The sequence below is a fragment of the Ipomoea triloba genome, chromosome 15 (assembly GCF_003576645.1).
Source record: "Ipomoea triloba cultivar NCNSP0323 chromosome 15, ASM357664v1".
Lineage (NCBI taxonomy): Eukaryota > Viridiplantae > Streptophyta > Magnoliopsida > Solanales > Convolvulaceae > Ipomoea > Ipomoea triloba.
In genome coordinates this window covers 26,037,050-26,053,603 of record NC_044930.1, presented here as the reverse complement: position 1 = coordinate 26,053,603, position 16,554 = coordinate 26,037,050, and the positions used below count along the sequence as shown (strand labels likewise).

The following is a 16,554-nucleotide window of genomic DNA, read 5'->3' as shown; positions in this document are numbered from 1 at the left end:
TGTTCTTTGCTACCAAGAGGCCTTGTAGGAGTTGTAGATGTGTGTTTTTTTTCTCGTAGTGGAGAAATGAAATGTTGTCTTTTTGGTCTAGAAGTAGCTTTTTGGCGATGCAAATAGTGGGAGTTGGTGATGGAGACGTATTAGGTGGAAGATCTAAGGAGTAATCGGGTTTTGAAAGTTTACAAGACTTTGTTGACCATGAATATACAAGTTCTTGTATGTAGTTAAGGAATTTCAAAAGTGGATTAGGAAGTTGTGGAGAAGTTTAACGCCAACAGTGGCTGACACAAGAAATGACTAGAAACTTTAGAGAGAGAGAAATTTTTCTATCCCCTCTCTATAGAGACCAACTTAAAAAAATAAAAAAAAAATAATAAAAAAATAAAAAATAAAAAACAACCAAACAAACAAACAAACTTGGCTTCTATTTGTGTGTCCTCTGCTACCAGCTTACCAAGAGGATTTTGGGGAGGGCCACAACTCTTTCTTATCTTTTTTTTTTCCCTCCTAGTAGAGATGGGGAGTGTTGTTTTTTTATCCGGAAGTAGTTTTGTGGCAATGATAATGGTGGGAGTTGGTGATAGACGAGTGTTAGGTGAGAGATCTAAGTAGTAATGGTGTTTTGAATGATGGATAAGGCTTTGCTTCCGATAGATCTACAGGATTTTTTATGTGGTTAAAGGGTTTCAAAAGTGATTTCAGGGAGTTTTGAATGAATTTTACACTAACCGTAGCCGACACATGAGGGTTTTGGAGAGAGCATCAGTTCTTTCTTATCTTTTTTTCCCTCCTACTAGAGAAAGGGGAATATTGCTTTTTTTGTCCGAATTGGAAAGTAGTTTTGTGGCAATGGAATTATGGGAGTTGGTGATGGATGAGTATTAGGTTGAAAATCTAAGGAGTAATGACGTTTTGAATGTTGGACAAGACCTTATTGGTGATGGATCTATGAGTTTTTGTATGTGGTTAAGGAGTTTCATAAGTGAATTTACAGCAACAATGGTTGACACATGAAACAACGGTGATGACTATAAACTTTAGAGACTGAGCTAGTCACCCCCGCCCCCCTCTCTAGAAGCCATTTTTTCTTAGAATTTCTTTCTTATCTCAATGTTTCCTTGGTTACCAAGAGGGCTTTGAGGAGGGCAGCAACTCTTTCTTATCTTTTTTTTTTTCTCTTAGTGGAAAAGATGAATGTTATTTTTTTGGTCCGAAAGTAGTTTTGCGGCAATGGTAATGGTGAGAGTTGGTGATGGATGAGTATTATGTGGGAGATTTAAGGAGTAATGATATTTTGAAAGTTAGACAAGGCTTGGTTGGTAATGAATCTACAAGTTCTTGAATTATATGTGATCAAGCGGTTTCAAAAATGAATTTAGGAAGTTGTAGAGGAGTTTTACACCAATAGTGGTTGACACATGAAACAATGGTGGTGACTACAAACTTTAGAAGTCCATTGAACTAACTGAGACAGCCAAACAAAGGTGTTGTCGACACTTAAGCAAATAGCTACAATTTGTGAGTAAGTGAATTTAGTTTTCTATTTTACATAGTATAATTTTTTTTTATTGTTAATGCATCATTATTTGCAATGTATGCTTTCATGGTTAACAAATCTATTATCTGCTTTAATTCAAGTGACAAATGAACTGCTAATACAATAATTAAGTTGGAAACTTGACGTGAGTAAAGATATATCCCAATTCAAAAATGGCTCAATGGAAGTCCTAAATGCATTAGGATCCATAAGCTCACCTATAGCCCTATAGGCCAACAATTGATCAATTCATAATAAACCATTCTTCTTTCATTTGCATTCCTTCAATGAATGTAAAACATTTCTTCCATTTGCATCCCTTTCTTAGTTTCTACCCTTTTGATCTTTGTCTATCTTAATTTCATGTTCTTAATGCTTCATGAAGCTCAAAGTTTAAAAGTTTAAAAATCTTAAGCATACCACACTATTGGATAGAGAAGAAATGAAGACAACAATTTTGCCTATTAAAACAAGAATTCATAGTGGCAATATGTAAGTAGGCATTTACATCACAGACTTAAGTACAAGTGATATCAAAGAAATAATTTGTGTGGTGGTCATCAATATATTTTTCCTTGCAAAAATGTGTTGATTGCTGCAGCTTCAAGCTTCCCTGACTGAATTCCTTTCAGGTGGCATAATAGTGGATTTAATGCTAGGTAACAAAGCTTGAGATACAAGAATTGGTAATGGTAAAGGAAATGCCAAAACATTATTTAGCATTACAACTTATAAATCAAATGTAAAAGATACACTTGACATAAAATAGAGAAAAGTTATTCTATTCCCAACCAAAAATGTTGTAAACTTGTAATAGATCTTTCACATATATGCAAATATGCAATGTGTAGAGGGTTAACCAACATTAAAATATTTCATGGAATGCAAAAATGGCTGTACTAGAAATTATGTTAACTCGCAGAACATGTGACCGCAAACTTGTTTAGGGGAGAGCTTAATGCTCATAGCATTCAATTTCAGTGATGTTGCACAAAGCTTGTTAATATCTTCCAGTTTCTTTGAAATAACAATGACATTGGTCAAAAAAACAATGACATTGGTCATAGGTAGAACGCACCACCCAATTGTTTAAGCATGCTAACATGTGGTCAAAGTATCAGGTCTGGTACAGTCACTGGACTATACAAAACATCAGAATGAAATCATAAAATTCAAATGCGTGAAAGAACAAACCTGAACAACCTGTCACACAAGAGTTGACTCTGCCAATAAGGAAAATATTACCCTGATTGACTCCAAAAGGTTATTTTGCACCTAAACCACCAAAAAATCAATTCAAAATCAGTATTCCCAAGAAAAAAAATCTCAATCAAGGAAGAAATTAACATGAAAAATAATTAAATAAATAAAATGAGGAAATTGCATATGAATTAGTTGTAAATTTTTTACGATGGTTCAAAAAGAGAGTGCAAACTCCACGCATGATGTCGGGCTGCTTGAGAGTGCTAAAGTAAGGAAGAAAATGAAGTACCATGATATGCCTGAAGAGCATTTAACGACTAAAATAAAGGAACTTTTAGAGGGTGGTAAGCATTTCATTGTCCCAGATGATGTGTGGACGACAAGACTAGAAATATTTGAAAATTGCTTTTCTCAATAACATGAGAGGGAGTAGAATCTCTTAATAACTAGGCATGAGAATGTAGCTATATATGCAGATTCTGCTTGTAAGCCGCACTCTTTAAATTTTTAAAGAAATGATGAAAGTTGGGAGCTACTAGAAGAAGGTTTTTCTCAAGGGGAGTTGCCCTTTTGAACTAAAAGAGGCCATAAACATATAGCTATAAAGTGCAATGGACTGCCACTTGCAATAGTGGTTGTTGCTAGTGTATTGGACTAAGACACCAACAATGGCTACTTCTGCAAGTGGTAGTCCACCGCATTTTATAGCAATGTATTCCCCGTCCTTTTCAAGCTCAATACAACAACTTTCTTTGATAAAACCTTTCCTCTTCAGTAACTTCCAACTTTCCTTATTTCTTAAAAATTTTGAAGGGTGCAGTTTACGATAAGTATCTGCATATAGCTGAATGCCCATCCTAAGTTGTGAAGAGGACTCTATTGCTTCCCATTTTGTTGGAGAAAACAAATTTCAAGTAATTATTGTCTTGATTGGTCTACCCATCATCCACAACAACAAAATACTTCCAACCTTTGAAGCCTCCTTTATTAGCTATTTGTGCTATTCAAACACATCATGATATTCTTTGTTCTTCTTGGTAATGTAACTCTCAAGATGTTGATTAATATTTGCCCTTGAAGCAGACATCCAAAAGTGAGTTCACAACAATCCTTTATGGTTTTTGCCCCTCTATCAAACCCCATCACATCATCTTCTTCCAAAACACAACAGGAGCCCTGTTAACAAATTGAAGACAATTAAGTCGAGGAAAAATGAAAGATTGACATCAAAATGGCATAACTTCTTTAAGATGTTACTGTTATCCACAATTCCACACAATAAAAAATCAAAATGAAGTTAATAATAGGAAGATTAACTAGAAAAGTCCCTTTGAACTTTATGTACTGATTATAAGCTACTTTTTTTTTATCAAAAGAGGGGGGAAACCCCGAACTAGTAGCTCTGTAAACTAGTGGTCACATGACACATAGTGGTAACACCCATCACGCCGTCAGTGATAAAAGTATCCATTTCTGCAGGAGGGACCTCAAAATTACTCCAATCTGTGTCCTGATAGGCACCAATATTTGCAAGACGATCCACCACTTTATCTTATGCTTTTTCAACTTTTTTTTGAGCAAGATTAATAGGCTTTATGTCACTCTGTTAATTATAATTTTTTTCAAAATCCAAACTTGAATTATATCCAGCACACTATGAACAAAAACGCTAAAAGGGTAATATGATAGGACTGAAGATCACAACAGGATATGATGATAGTAAATTTAAAAGCCTCATCTAACGAAGCTAGAGGAAAATGAGTAATTGGAAATAAATTATTTGAATAAATAAAATAAAATAATAAATCACCAAATTTTCACACTCATTATTAGTGAACTAACAACCAGTTTTTAAACTAATAATCTAATTAAAATTCGATTTGAGCTTTTCAATTCAAAGTTCAAATTCCAGATTTACATAAAGATCGATTATTGAGCCATTGAGGTACTTGAATCTTGTGATACCTTTCTTTGGAGAGACTTAGGGTTAAGTCCGATTGCCCTAAAGCTAGGGCTGTGCTCTCTTCTAACCTTGTGCACCTTTCCCGATCGGCCTAGATCTCCTCCGCAGCATCGGCATAAGCAACTTCGCGGCGGATTGAAACTTGAAAAGTTGAGAGTGAGAGAGAGAGAAGGGGAGATAAGAAATTTGTGTTCACTGTGGTCTGCGGAGTGCGGAGCCTAAAAGGCTCAAACGGCCCGAATGTACTACGTATTTATTATTATTATTATTATTACTTCCTCAGTCTCTTTTTTTTTTTTTTGACAATCACCCTCAGTCTCGTTTTATTTGTCTTACTTAGTATTGATTGGTTAAATCAACTTTTTTTTTTAATTTATTTTGTAAGTAATTTTTACTTATTTTTAAAATTAAATTTTTTGTGTTTAATATGATTTTTAGTGTAATTTCTAAATATATAAATTTTGTATGCTAATACTAAACTTAATATTATGAAAAGTTTGATTAAAAATAACTCCAATCGAGTCTCGTCAACCGAACCAGACACATAAAATGGAACAGAGGAAGTATTATTTTATATTTATTTAATATTATGTTAAATACATTATTAGTGTTTTAACCTGCGATATAGAGAGAAAAATAATGTTATATGAATTTAAATAAAAAATTTAAAAAAAATTAAACACAGGTATAATTTCCTTTGATTTCTTATGCTTACACTTGTACAAGCTACATTTGGACCAATTTTCTTCTTGAGTTGTGAGATATAGAACACTGGTATATTAATGAACCATGAGGCAACAGTAATTTATAAGCCACTGGCCCAATCCTTTCTAGAACCTTAGGGTCCATGAAACTTTGCTGCCAATTTAACATGTTTTAGATAAGCCCAATCTCCTATTTGTAATTCTCTTGCAGACTTAATACTTCTACCTGCCTTGATAAGCTTGTAGCAGATGATCCTTCAAATGAGTTAAAGCCTCATTAATGTTGGCACAATATCAAGAGAAATCGGAAACTTAACCATTGCTTATGGGCTGCCAGTGAGGTTTCTTCTCAGAAACTGAAGAAGCTATTAGGCTTGGTTCCTGTCAGTTAGCTACCATTTCTCACATGGTGTAAGCAATTTTCCAGGCTCTTACTGTGTATATAAAGTGGTATATGTGTGTTTATCATACATGAGACGATTGCATAGAGAAATTTAATATGACATCCTTTTCAAAATCAAAGATTTATGAAATAGTGGGAACAATCTTCAATCTTGGTTCTAATACAGACTAACTAATTCTGGAGATATAGAATTTTTGACATGAACATCAGACTATAATTACAATATACATAGTAACATAGATAACAATCACAGTGAATGTCTGTGACAGGAGAGTCTGAACATTCAAGAACAGCAGAGGAAAAACACACAAAACTTAAATCAAGGTGAGATTAGAGAGAAATTTGCTCACAATGGACTTGCAGCTTCTTGAGGATTTGTCTGGCATTGCAAGACTTCAGCAATCTTGAATTCTTCTTGTACCTGCACAAATTTTGACACTTTAAACGATACCTTTCAAGAAGGCATCACCCTTTGCACAAGCATGAAACCGAATTAACATTATAGGTACAGAGAGGTTTCTATGGTAAGCAGATAACATATATTAGATTAAACCTCAGAGTCACAACCATATTGCAATTAAAACATGAGAACAACAGACCACCATATATTATACCACGAGTCCTAACTCACCTTGCCAATTGAGTCTTAGGTGAATATATTCATTGTGTTTGAATAAATTCTCAGACTAAGGTTAACTCTTTTGCAAAAACATTAGCACCTTTTAAACTGACCCAGAGATGCAGGTTGAGAGTCCTCATCTTAGCATAGAAGATGCAATTAAATATGATTTTCTAATTCTTTGGTTTGTTATGCTTAGACCTGTACATACACATTAAAGAGAGGTGTGGCTCTATTGAGATAATCACAAGGATGTTGATACATATGGTCTATACCTTGGCTTTCACCGGTTTTACTCATTGATAGAATCATCAAGTTCTCATCTACTTCCATCAAAGCTTCTTCATCTCCCACAATAGCTTTCATTTTCTTATCCATTTCCATCATCTTAGCTCCCATTTTCTCAGAGCTTTTTTTATTTAGCAATCCATCCTAGAAAAACAGTTTACAATGAGAAAATAAAAATGGAAGACATAAGAATGAGGGATTTTCCTAAAAAACCAAAAGAATTCATAGAATATAATAGAGGACTAAGACCAATATTTCATTATGAAGGGAGGGGAATACAAGATCGACCTTAGTTTCAAGATCACGAATAACAAGTGTGCCTCCATACATCATGCTATCTTCTTGAATTTTCTTTGCAGATTCCACGAGGGAAGAATAACAATTGTCTAGCTGTATTAGTTTTAGTGTACAGATATTTTCAAAATCACCTGGGATTTCTTTCAAGTCCCAGCAAACTTTTAGGATTAGGCGCTCTAGGACTGGGAAATTTTCATGAGTTGCTTCCCAGTATTCTAGATCTGAATCTGCAATAAGCAAGAGCTTTAAACACCCAAACTTGCTGCCATCTTCAAGTTTCCACTTTGGACCGCTGAAAGCAAATTTTGTTAGCTTGAGAACCTCGAGGTTTGGCAACCTTTCAATAATGTACATGTCCTCCCATGGAAGAAAAGTTCCACTAAGTGTCAACCTTTTGAGGTTTTTTGGAAGATCAGTTGGAAAATAAAAGCGGACACTATCCACTTTCAATTTTAATTTCTGGAGTGAATCCAGATGGACAAGACTGTCAAAAGCATTACTTGGCAGCTCATTGTCAATGAGAACCCATAGTTTCTTCAACTTTGGAACTGTTGTAAAGTCTGTTGTTGTTGGATCTTGACCATTAACTTTCAACCAAAGCAAAGTCTGTAGATTTTTTGAACCAGTTTTGGTAGATATACCGAAGATCTCTCGTCAAGGTGCACATGCCTTAACCATGGCAATTGTAAGATATCTCGAGGCAATTGCAAACAACACCCTTTCTCCCATGAACAAACAATGAGGATCTGCAAATTTCGAAGCTTATTCAGCTTATAGTTGCCAAGAGAGCCAAAAGCAGCCAAGTACCTCAAATGAACTATTTCCTCTATTTAACTTGGTAATTAGTCATACCAACATTTTATTAATACGGAGTATTAATGATAAGTCCAATACCCTCAGCAGCTTCAAGCCCGAGAATACCAACATGGATCTTGCAAGCTGCACATCTTGGCCATAGTAGAGAATGGAATGAATTCTATTTTGAAGTTGGCCAATGAGATGATATTCCGGAACAAGTCGTGCAAAAGATCATTAAGCCTACACGACTTGATTTTGCCATCATAGTTTTGCTTGCTAACTTGTACTAGATTTCGATTAACAAGATTGTATAAATAACTCTCTGCCACTTCTTCCAAGCTTTTATTCCCGGCTGTCATTAAAAATCCTTTGGGAACCCATAAATTGATCAATTTATTCACAAGAATGTCAATACCCTTTGGAAGAACTCCCAAATAAATGAACAAATTTTCAAGTGACTAGGTAAATGGTTGTAGCTCGAATAAAGCATACTTAAAAGTTCATTGTCATGGCTAAATGAGTTGATTATCTTTAGCCACGCTTGTGGTGACTTGTCATCTAGTTTAGCTAGAACTTTTGCTATAGCTACAATGGCAAGTGGCAATCCTTACATTTATTAACAATATATCTTCCAATTGGCTCTAATTCAGGCTTGCATAATGTTTTTCCAGAAACATATTTGTCTCAAATAGATTCCAACTTTCATTTGTGTTTAGTAAACGAGAGCAATGAATATACTTACAATTGAGTGATTTTGTTGCATATTTAGTCACCTTTATCTGTTGAGTAGTGATCAGGATTCGACTTCCATTGGTATTTTCTGGAAAATAGCACCTGATTTCATCCCACGCCACTTCATTCCATATGTCATCTATGACAACCAAATACCTTCTACCTAACAAACATTGACGCAGTTCTTGCCGTTGGGAAGACTTCCCTGCAATGTACTTTTTGCTTGTTGTTGGATCAATGAAATGTAAAAGGCGAATGGGCATCTCTTTTACTTGGTATTCTTGAGATGCAACTACTCATGCTCGAATGTCAAAGTGATCCTTAATATATGCATCTTTGTAGATCTGTTTGGCTAGTGTAGTTTTTCCGATGTCACACATACCAATAATATGGATGACTTTTAGCTGTCCACCAGACTTTGGAAGAATCTCGAGCTTTATTTCCTCATGTTCTATCATTTCATTCTTAAAGTTGCTTTCCTTCTCATTCTCATTTTGGATCATGACTTCAAGTGACTCCATATCTTGTAACACGACCTTCAAGGTCTTGTGAAGCCCACAATTAGTCATGGCTACCAAACCCCTACTTGTGTCAGTTGTGTGATCAGCCGAATAAACCTCTCGGAGTCGTGATTCAATTCTAGATTCTGCTTCAACAACTTTGTCTCTTATACTTGACTCTAGTTCTTTATTTGTATTTTTTTTCTCCAACAGAATGGCTTGGACAAAGCAAAGCTTATTAGGCAAGAATTTTGCTATCCTCATAGGTGGGTGTTATTCTCTACTCGTCAGACCTTTCAATCTATCAATTTCAACATTGTATCAGAGAGGGTGCTCTGATAACATGTTCAGTGGCGATGGGAATGCTATGGTTTATATTAAGATTTTGGATTTGATACCATATTGAAATTCAAGGATTAAAAGGTCTGGTTAGTGGTTGTTATTTTCCACCTGTCATGCCTTTCAATCCCTCAATTTCAACATACGTGACTTCTACTTTAAAAAAAAAAAAAAAAAACAAGAACAAAACACTTTGGTTGTTACTTGTTAGTAATGAATATCATAGTGATTTTGCAAGAACTTGATCGGGATCGGAATAATCAAAATTAGGTTTCGTTGGATAAGATGTCAATCCCGTCATTGGTCAATTACTCAATCAAGTTCATTGAATTACATTTCGGGTAAAATCCGTCACATTCTCCATTTTGGGAAAGCTTTATACCTTGCAAAATACGATTTCATATTTCCATGTCTCAGATTGCTAAGAGTTTTGAATTTACCTTTAACAAAATGCTGGAATGATGTGCCCAATGAAGTTGTGAATTTGATTTATTTGAGATATTAAGCTTTAACCACTTCGAGTTCTCTTTATAACTTTCAATTGTTTAAACTCCAAAATTTGCAAACTCTTGTTATGAAAATGTAAAGAGCTCCCTTCTCTTACTTTGGAAAAGATTTATACCTTCAAAAATGCAAGTTCATATTTTCATGTCTCAAATTGTTAAGAGTTTTGGATTTATCTCTAATAAAGTATTGGAACGACATACCCAGTGAAATTGAAAATCAATATAAGGTACATTATATAATTCAGGACATCAAAAAATAAAAGAATGCGGAGTGACATGCCACTCATTGCAATTTGACATCAAAATAGTTTTTCGAGCAATAACATTGACAACACAATTTATAGACCGCTTAGAGAAATTGAAACATACATATATCATTAAACACAGTTATAGTTACTTTAATGAGATCAACAATATACCAAAGATAGAATTAAACCACTCAGCATAGATGTATACCAGAGACATAATTAAACCACTTAGCATTAGATATCATTACATTATTATAGTTTAATGAAAGTATTTCTAAAGATATATATACCAAAATTTAAAAATTTAAAACTTTTAAACAAAATATAATAAGAAAAATTGTCAAATATCACTAAAATTTATACGAAAAATAAATTAGGACTTTGAACTTTAAAATATAACAATTAAACACTCAAACTCAATTATCAAATAGCCCTCAACAGAATTACTATTCCCTTCATATTTGGTCATATTTCTTTTTTACTTTTTCCTTATAATATTTTGTTGAAGTTGCTTCTACATTTGTTTTTGAGGTGCTAATGAAGTATATTCTGAGAATGGTGGGTCCTACGAATCTACATCTATATCTTTTTGCATAAATCCATTATTAACCAAATCAAATTGCATTTGATCAATTCTATACTAATTATATTCTTGCCAAACACCTTGTGCTCAGATGGCAGAGTAGTGGCTCTCCCATATGGGAGGTCGTTCTTTTTAACGTAACCTGAAAGTGCAATTAGGCTATTGAACAAAAAAAAATACAATTAAGTCACTGAACACTCCAAATATTTACAATTTCACCTGATAACACGTTATCATCCATTTCATCAGGTTGCCTTACTTAAGTGGATGGTGAATTGACATTTTAAAATAATTTTTAATAATAAATTATTAAATTAAAAAAAAAAAAAAAAAACAGACACCCGCCGCTGGCCCCTCCTTGCCCCCCTTCTTCTCCAACCTCCGTCTCCGGTTGGAGACGGAGACAAATCTTCGTCTCCAACTAGAGACGAAGTAGGAGGGGGGAAGGGGTGGCCAGCCACCCCTGCGTGTCTTTTTTTAATTTAATTTTTTAATTTTTATTTTTAAAGTACCAACTCATCGTCCACCTAAGCAGGCAACCTAATGAAGTGGATTGTAGTCTGCTATCAGGTGAAATTACATATATTTGGAGTGTTCAGTGACCTAATTATATATATTTTTTTAAAATTCAGTAGTCAATTTGCACCTTATATTCCTAATAAAAATAAAAATATTATTTTAGAATCCTCTCCTAAATTGTTTTTTTAAATTCCAAAAACCCTAGAACAAGGTAATAGTTGTTTGTGTTGTATTATGGTTTCCTAGTTTCCTAATTAGTAATTAGAATCCTTCTCCTAAAGCTGCATGGTTTCCAGGAAACATAAAAACAACCTCAGATCTGATCTGCTTCAAATCCTTCAATAAATATGTATAGTTGTTGTTTAATTTATTCCTCCAACCAATTTGATAATTATCAGTTTCATCCTTAATTATTCAGTAAATTGTCTTTGAAAAGAAAATAATAATTACTCATGAATTAATGACAAAAGTACCAATTACTCAAAATTAAGGACAACCATCGACATATGATTATATGAACACACAGAAACTAAAGCTGAAATTAACAATTATTCAATAACTCGGAAAATTAAAGTTGTGGTGCTTCTTCAACAGCAAATTCTATGTGCTTTGCTGCAATGAAGACATGCTCATTGAGTAATGACAGCAAGTTTTTCATATTTCCCAAAACAAATAAATAAATCTCCATGACTTCTATGGTTCATCCTCTGCAAAATCAAAGATTTATGAAATAGTGATCTTCAATCTTGGTTCTAATACACACCAACTAATTTTGGAGATATAGAATTTATGACATGAACATCACAGTGTAATTTCGATATCCCTAGCAACATAGATAACAATCAGTCAATCACAATGAACATCTGTAACAAGAGAGACTCAAAATTCAAGAACAACAGAGAAAAACACACAGGACTTCAACAATCAAGACAAGATTAGAAAGAAACTTGCGCGATCCTAATGGACTTGCAGCTTCTCGAGGAATCGTATGCCATTGCAAGACCTCAACAAACTTGAATTCTTCTTCTACCTGTACAAATTTTGACAGATCAAATGGTACCCTAACTCACCTTGCTAAATTTAGCTTCTCAGAAGCATAGCATTCATTGGAAGCATAGCATTCATTGGAATACCTTCTATAAAATACCCTTTAAGAATGATAAGTTAAAAGTAAAAAAGGTCATTTCTTTTGCAAATAGAACAGTGCCTTTGAACTAAATAGATTTACATACAAGGAGGTTGAATTGATGAATATGGTGCATAGATATACATACCTTGGCTGCAAGCATTTCTCCTCATTCCCTTATTCACAGCTTTCATTCTCTTCTTCAGAGTTTTCGTCGTATGGCAACCCAATCTATGGAAAAAGTTTACAATGGGAAAAAATTGAAAGACATAAGAATGATGGATCTTCCTTTAAAAAAAAATTAAAAAACAAATACACAGAATAGAGGACTAAGATCAATATCAAGAAGGAGAATAGGATATCCACCTTAGCTTCAAGATCATGAATAACAAGTGCATCATTGCCAAGTTCTCGTTGCTCTTCATGAATTTTCTTTGCAGATTTCACGAGGGAAGGATAACAACTGTCTATCTCTATTAGTCGCAGTGTATTTCCAAAACCGTCAATTGGAAGTTCTTTCAAGTCCCAGCAAAATTTTAGGATTAGGCACTCCAGCTTGGGGAAATTCTCAGCATCTGCATTCCAGCATTTAAGATTTGAATGTGCAATGACAAAGATCTTTAATTCAGGAAACAAATCATCTGCTAGTTCCCATTCTGGACCGTAGAATGCGAAATTTTTCAGCTTGAGAACCTCGAGGTTTTTCAACCTTCCAATAATGTCCATGTCCTTCCACGGAAGATAAGTACTACGAAGAGTCAACTTTTTGAGGTTTTTTGGAAGAGCAGTTGGAAAATAAAAGCGCTTAACACTTCCCATTTCAACTTTTAATTTCTCCAGTAAATGCAAATGAACAAGACTGTCAAAAGCATTATGAGGCAGTTCATTGTCAATGTAAACCCATAGTTCCTTCAACTTTGGAACTTTTGTAAAGTCCGTGGTGCTTGGGTCTTTGCCAATAACTTTCAACCAAAGCAGAGTCTGCAGATTTTCTCGAACCAGTTTTGGCAGATATAGTGAAGATCTCTTGTCAACTATGTGCACGTGCCTTAACCATGGCAATTCCAAAATATCTCGAGGCAATTGCAAACGACATCCTTTCCTCCACGAACGAACAAAGAGAGTTTGCAGATTTACAAGCTTAATCAGCTGAAACTTCCCAAGAGAGCCTAAAGCAGATAAAGCCAAGTATCGCAAGTGAAACAAATCCTCTAGTTCACTAGGCAAACCATACCAACATTTTATTAGTGATAAGTCCAATACTCTCAACATCTTCAAGCCTGAGAATACCAACATGGACTTTGCAAGGTGTATATCTTTACCAAAGTAGAGAATGGAATGAACCTTATCAGAAGTAGGCCAATGAGTAGATGTGCAGCTGATCCAACGACAATCTGTAGAAGGCGAAGGCATGGTGTCTGTCGACTGTAATTGCTTTTCAACACTCAGAAAATTTTCGTTTTGAGCTTCTCTCCTGCACAAGTCATACAACATATCATGAAGCTTAAACGACTTGAGTTTGCCATCTAAGCTTCGCCTGCTAACTTGCACTAGATTTCGATTAATAAGATCGTGCAAGTAACTCTTCGCCACTTCCTCCAAACTCTTATCCTCCTCTTCCTTCAAAAAGCCCTCGGCAACCCATAAGTTGATCAATTTGTTCACAGGAATTTCAGTGTCTTCCGGAAAAACTCCCAAATAAATTAAACAAGCTTTCAATTGACTAGGCAAATAGTTGTAGCTCAAAGAAAGCATCCCTAAAAGTTTTTTATCAGGATCAAATGATGAGTTCATATTTTCAAAAACATCTTGCCAAGCTTGGGGTGACTTGTCTTCCAGTGCAGTTAAAACTCCTGCTATCACTATAATGGCAAGTGGCAATCCTTGACATTTCTTAACAATACATCTTCCAATTGGATCGAACTCAGGCTTGCGCAAATTATTTCCCACAAACACTTTTGTCTCAAAAAGATCCCAACTTTCCTCTGGACTTAGTATGCGAGAGGAATGAATATACTTATACTTACTTGATCTTGATGCATATTCGGCCACCTTTTCGTCTCGGGTAGTGATCAGGATTCGACTTCCATTGATGTTATTCGGAAAGCACCGAATGATTTCATCCCAAGCATCGCTGCTCCATATGTCATCTATGACAAGCAAATACCTATTACCCAACAAACGTTTGCGGAGTTCCTCTTTTAGTTTGCCACAATCCTCACTGTAAATTTTAGAGGCGGTTGGATCGGTGCAGTGTAAAAGGCGAATAAGCATCTCTTTAAACTGGTATTCTTGAGACACAACTGCCCATGCTCGAATCTTAAACTGGGACGCAATGCTTGGATCTTCGTAGACTCTTTTGGCTAGGGTTGTCTTTCCGATACCTCCCATACCTGTAATCGGGATGACTTTCCAATCTTTATAAGACAGGTGATCAACGACCATGTTCTTTATTTTCCTAAATTCATCCTCGCATCCTATCACTTCGTCTTTAGCGTTGCCTTCCTTCTGATTCTGGATCCTGTCTTCAAGTGTCTTGATATGTATTAACACTTGCTCCAAAGTTCGGTGAAGCCCACTGCGAGCCTCAGCTATTATAGAATCTCCATTGTTATGAGCAGCCAGATAAACCGCTCTGAGCTGTGATTCAATTTCAGCTTCTGCTCCAACAACTACGTCTCTGATTGTTGCAGCGAGTTGTTGATTGACAGTTTTTTTCTCCAACAGAATGGCTTGGAGAAAGCGGAGCTTGTTAGACAAGGATGCCGCTATCGTATGAACTTTTGTGTCATCAAGAATGTAATTCAATGGCAAAGGGGGTCGCAGAAGTTGATGATCTACTATTCCAAGTAGAGAAGTTACAACTACAAACGCCATTGATGGTATGAGGGGTGAAGCTCAAATGGGAATGTATACTAATGTTAGAACATGGCAAATTTTAGTGCGCTAGAATATAGGGCTCTCCAAATTAACCAATCATTATCCAAATTAATTTGGTTGTAATCCAATACAACTTTTTAGAGTTTGTTTGTAAATGTGGAAAATGTCGATTTCAAGAAAATGTTTGAAAAAAATAATTTAATTTTATATTGTTTGGTTGAAGGTAAGACAATTTATCTTTTCTGTTTGGTTGAAAGTTAAAGAAATTACATTTTTTCTATTTGATTTATTTTTTTTTTTGAAAATGAATTTTTTTTTAGTGCTACTAACTCTATTACATTGTAGTGTCTGTTCATTTATACTTTCTCAACCTGTTGAAGTACAAAGAGCAAGTCAACAACGCTTCCAATGAATCTCAATCTCATGACCTCCCATATAGAAAAATGAATATATTATTTGTTATATAATAATAATAATAACAAGTGAGCTTAGGGTAGTGTGGTGCTGTGATGGTCGTAATGGTTGTGGTGGTAGTTTTGGTGATTGTGGTGGTGGTGGTAATAATAATAATATGAAAACTAGAAAATATATTAGAATGGAGATAAATACAAAAAAATAAAGAATTCATAAAATATTTTCCGACAAAAAATTTAGAAAGATATTTTTCACAAAATTGAGTCTTTTTTTTATATTTTCTAGAATTAATATTTTCCTTTAACTTTATTTTCCTTAGACACTCAAACACACGAAAATCCCAATAATGACTTCTAGAAATCATTTTTCATATTTCTAAAAAGACCCTTAAACTTATTAAAGCCATGCAATTAACCTATTTGACGTATAATAACATATTATTGTAAGTCACCTGCCACACAAAGTGTCATATAGATTACAATTTTTTAATCATTAAAAATAAATTAAAATAATTATATTTTAAAAAAATACCATCAACAACAACAATCTGCCATCACAACCATCACAGCTTCTTCATCCATGTCCATCTGGACGAAGAAGTTTTGCGGGCTCTCTGTCAAACCGGATGAAAAGCATATGCTTGATATGCCTGATATTACAACATGCACTATCACATGGTTTAGTATTAAAATTGCGCCGTTAGTAACAATTTTGATTATGTCTATATAATTTCGTTATTATGTGTTTCTATAATTTAATACATTCAACAGAATTATCTTAATACATTTTTTTCTAGAAAATTCCAAAATGCATGTATTGACATCTAATGCAACATTTGACTACAACCGCTATTTTGCTCCATGGTCGTTCGGTAAGAATTGAAGTTACCGTTGAG

The 16,554-nt window shown here is 34.6% G+C and overlaps 2 protein-coding genes, 1 long non-coding RNA gene and 1 pseudogene across 3 annotated transcripts; all 4 read right to left on the bottom strand.

Moving 5' to 3' along the window:
* Nucleotides 1–1,969: 1,969 nt before the first annotated feature.
* Nucleotides 1,970–4,897, bottom strand: LOC116006070. Its single transcript, XR_004095043.1, has 3 exons — nt 4,706–4,897; nt 2,948–3,916; nt 1,970–2,812 (listed from the first exon to the last, which is right to left on the bottom strand). It is a non-coding gene; the product is annotated as an uncharacterized LOC116006070 (long non-coding RNA).
* Nucleotides 4,898–5,903: 1,006 nt separating this feature from the next.
* LOC116007418 (putative late blight resistance protein homolog R1A-3) lies at nt 5,904–7,443 on the bottom strand. The gene is made up of 3 exons (XM_031248082.1): nt 7,006–7,443; nt 6,705–6,861; nt 5,904–6,231 (listed from the first exon to the last, which is right to left on the bottom strand). Exons 1-3 carry the CDS (start codon nt 7,366–7,368, stop codon nt 6,206–6,208), a joined length of 546 nt encoding a protein of 181 aa, XP_031103942.1. The 5' UTR covers nt 7,369–7,443; the 3' UTR covers nt 5,904–6,205.
* A 954-nt stretch (nt 7,444–8,397) lies between these two features.
* On the bottom strand, nt 8,398–9,113 carry LOC116005950 (annotated as a pseudogene).
* Nucleotides 9,114–11,898: 2,785 nt separating this feature from the next.
* LOC116005949 (putative late blight resistance protein homolog R1B-14) lies at nt 11,899–15,242 on the bottom strand. Its single transcript, XM_031246182.1, has 3 exons — nt 12,732–15,242; nt 12,514–12,596; nt 11,899–12,269 (listed from the first exon to the last, which is right to left on the bottom strand). The coding sequence occupies exons 1-2, from the start codon at nt 15,240–15,242 to the stop codon at nt 12,543–12,545; spliced, it is 2,565 nt and encodes an 854-aa protein (XP_031102042.1). The 3' UTR covers nt 11,899–12,269; nt 12,514–12,542.
* Nucleotides 15,243–16,554: the final 1,312 nt, after the last annotated feature.

Bases quoted from the DNA above. Each gene is read 5' to 3' on its own strand.
- LOC116007418 (XM_031248082.1), bottom strand. From the start codon at position 7,368: ATGTACATTATTGAAAGGTTGCCAAACCTCGAGGTTCTCAAGCTAACA. The intron at 6,862-7,005 runs GTCGATCTTGTA...CTGTTTTTCTAG, and splicing joins TTCGTGATCTTGAAACTAAG to GATGGATTGCTAAATAAAAA. The intron at 6,232-6,704 runs GTATAGACCATA...AAATTTGTGCAG, and splicing joins TAAAACCGGTGAAAGCCAAG to GTACAAGAAGAATTCAAGAT.
- LOC116005949 (XM_031246182.1), bottom strand. From the start codon at position 15,242: ATGGCGTTTGTAGTTGTAACTTCTCTACTTGGAATAGTAGATCATCAA. The intron at 12,597-12,731 runs GTGGATATCCTA...CTTTTTCCATAG, and splicing joins TTCATGATCTTGAAGCTAAG to ATTGGGTTGCCATACGACGA.